The following is a 502-nucleotide window of genomic DNA, read 5'->3' as shown; positions in this document are numbered from 1 at the left end:
TTTAATTTGTCAGTGTGAGTGCCTACCCTAATAATCTTAAATATGTGCATCACAACTACAAATATAATCTGGAGGCAGTGAAACAACCCTCCCTATGAGATCTTTGTAGCAATCTTGCTAGTAGCAAGTTTATTTGTCCGAGCTGCATCTCTTTCAGCTTTGCGTCTCAGCTGTTCTTCTCTTCGTCTCTCCCTCTCATACTGTCGTTTCTCTCGCAAGACAGCATCCAGGTCTCCTTCATCAGCCTCCCCTTCCCAGCCTTCACTGTCCTCAACCCAGTCCTCAAGCTCCGATGACTGAAAGAAGAGGAGACATTTGCTATTCCCAAGCGAACTTTGGACACAGTTGTACTTCTGAATTAATATTGCTTGGAGTCTTTTATGCCATGACCTCTCCCCCAGTGGTTTGTTCAGATAAATCTAAAGATCTAACAATACTTCCATTTGAATACTCTAACTAAAGAATTGCCTATTCTAACACTATCTTTAACCACTTGCTGCCG

At 42.4% G+C, this 502-nt stretch overlaps 1 protein-coding gene across 1 annotated transcript in view; it reads right to left on the bottom strand.

Annotated features, from left to right (window-relative positions):
• Positions 1 to 10: 10 nt before the first annotated feature.
• LOC119587382 overlaps positions 11 to 502 on the bottom strand; it is a 2,162-nt gene continuing 1,670 nt past the window's right edge. The window contains exon 4 of the mRNA XM_037936126.1: positions 11 to 296. Coding sequence (XP_037792054.1) covers positions 93 to 296 — 204 coding nt within the window. The 3' untranslated portion in view covers positions 11 to 92. The remainder of the gene's footprint in view (positions 297 to 502) is intronic.

The sequence above is a fragment of the Penaeus monodon genome, chromosome 22, assembly GCF_015228065.2.
Source record: "Penaeus monodon isolate SGIC_2016 chromosome 22, NSTDA_Pmon_1, whole genome shotgun sequence".
Taxonomy (NCBI): domain Eukaryota; kingdom Metazoa; phylum Arthropoda; class Malacostraca; order Decapoda; family Penaeidae; genus Penaeus; species Penaeus monodon.
Note: the sequence above shows the minus strand (reverse complement) of the source record. Positions and strands in the feature narration are given on the sequence as shown.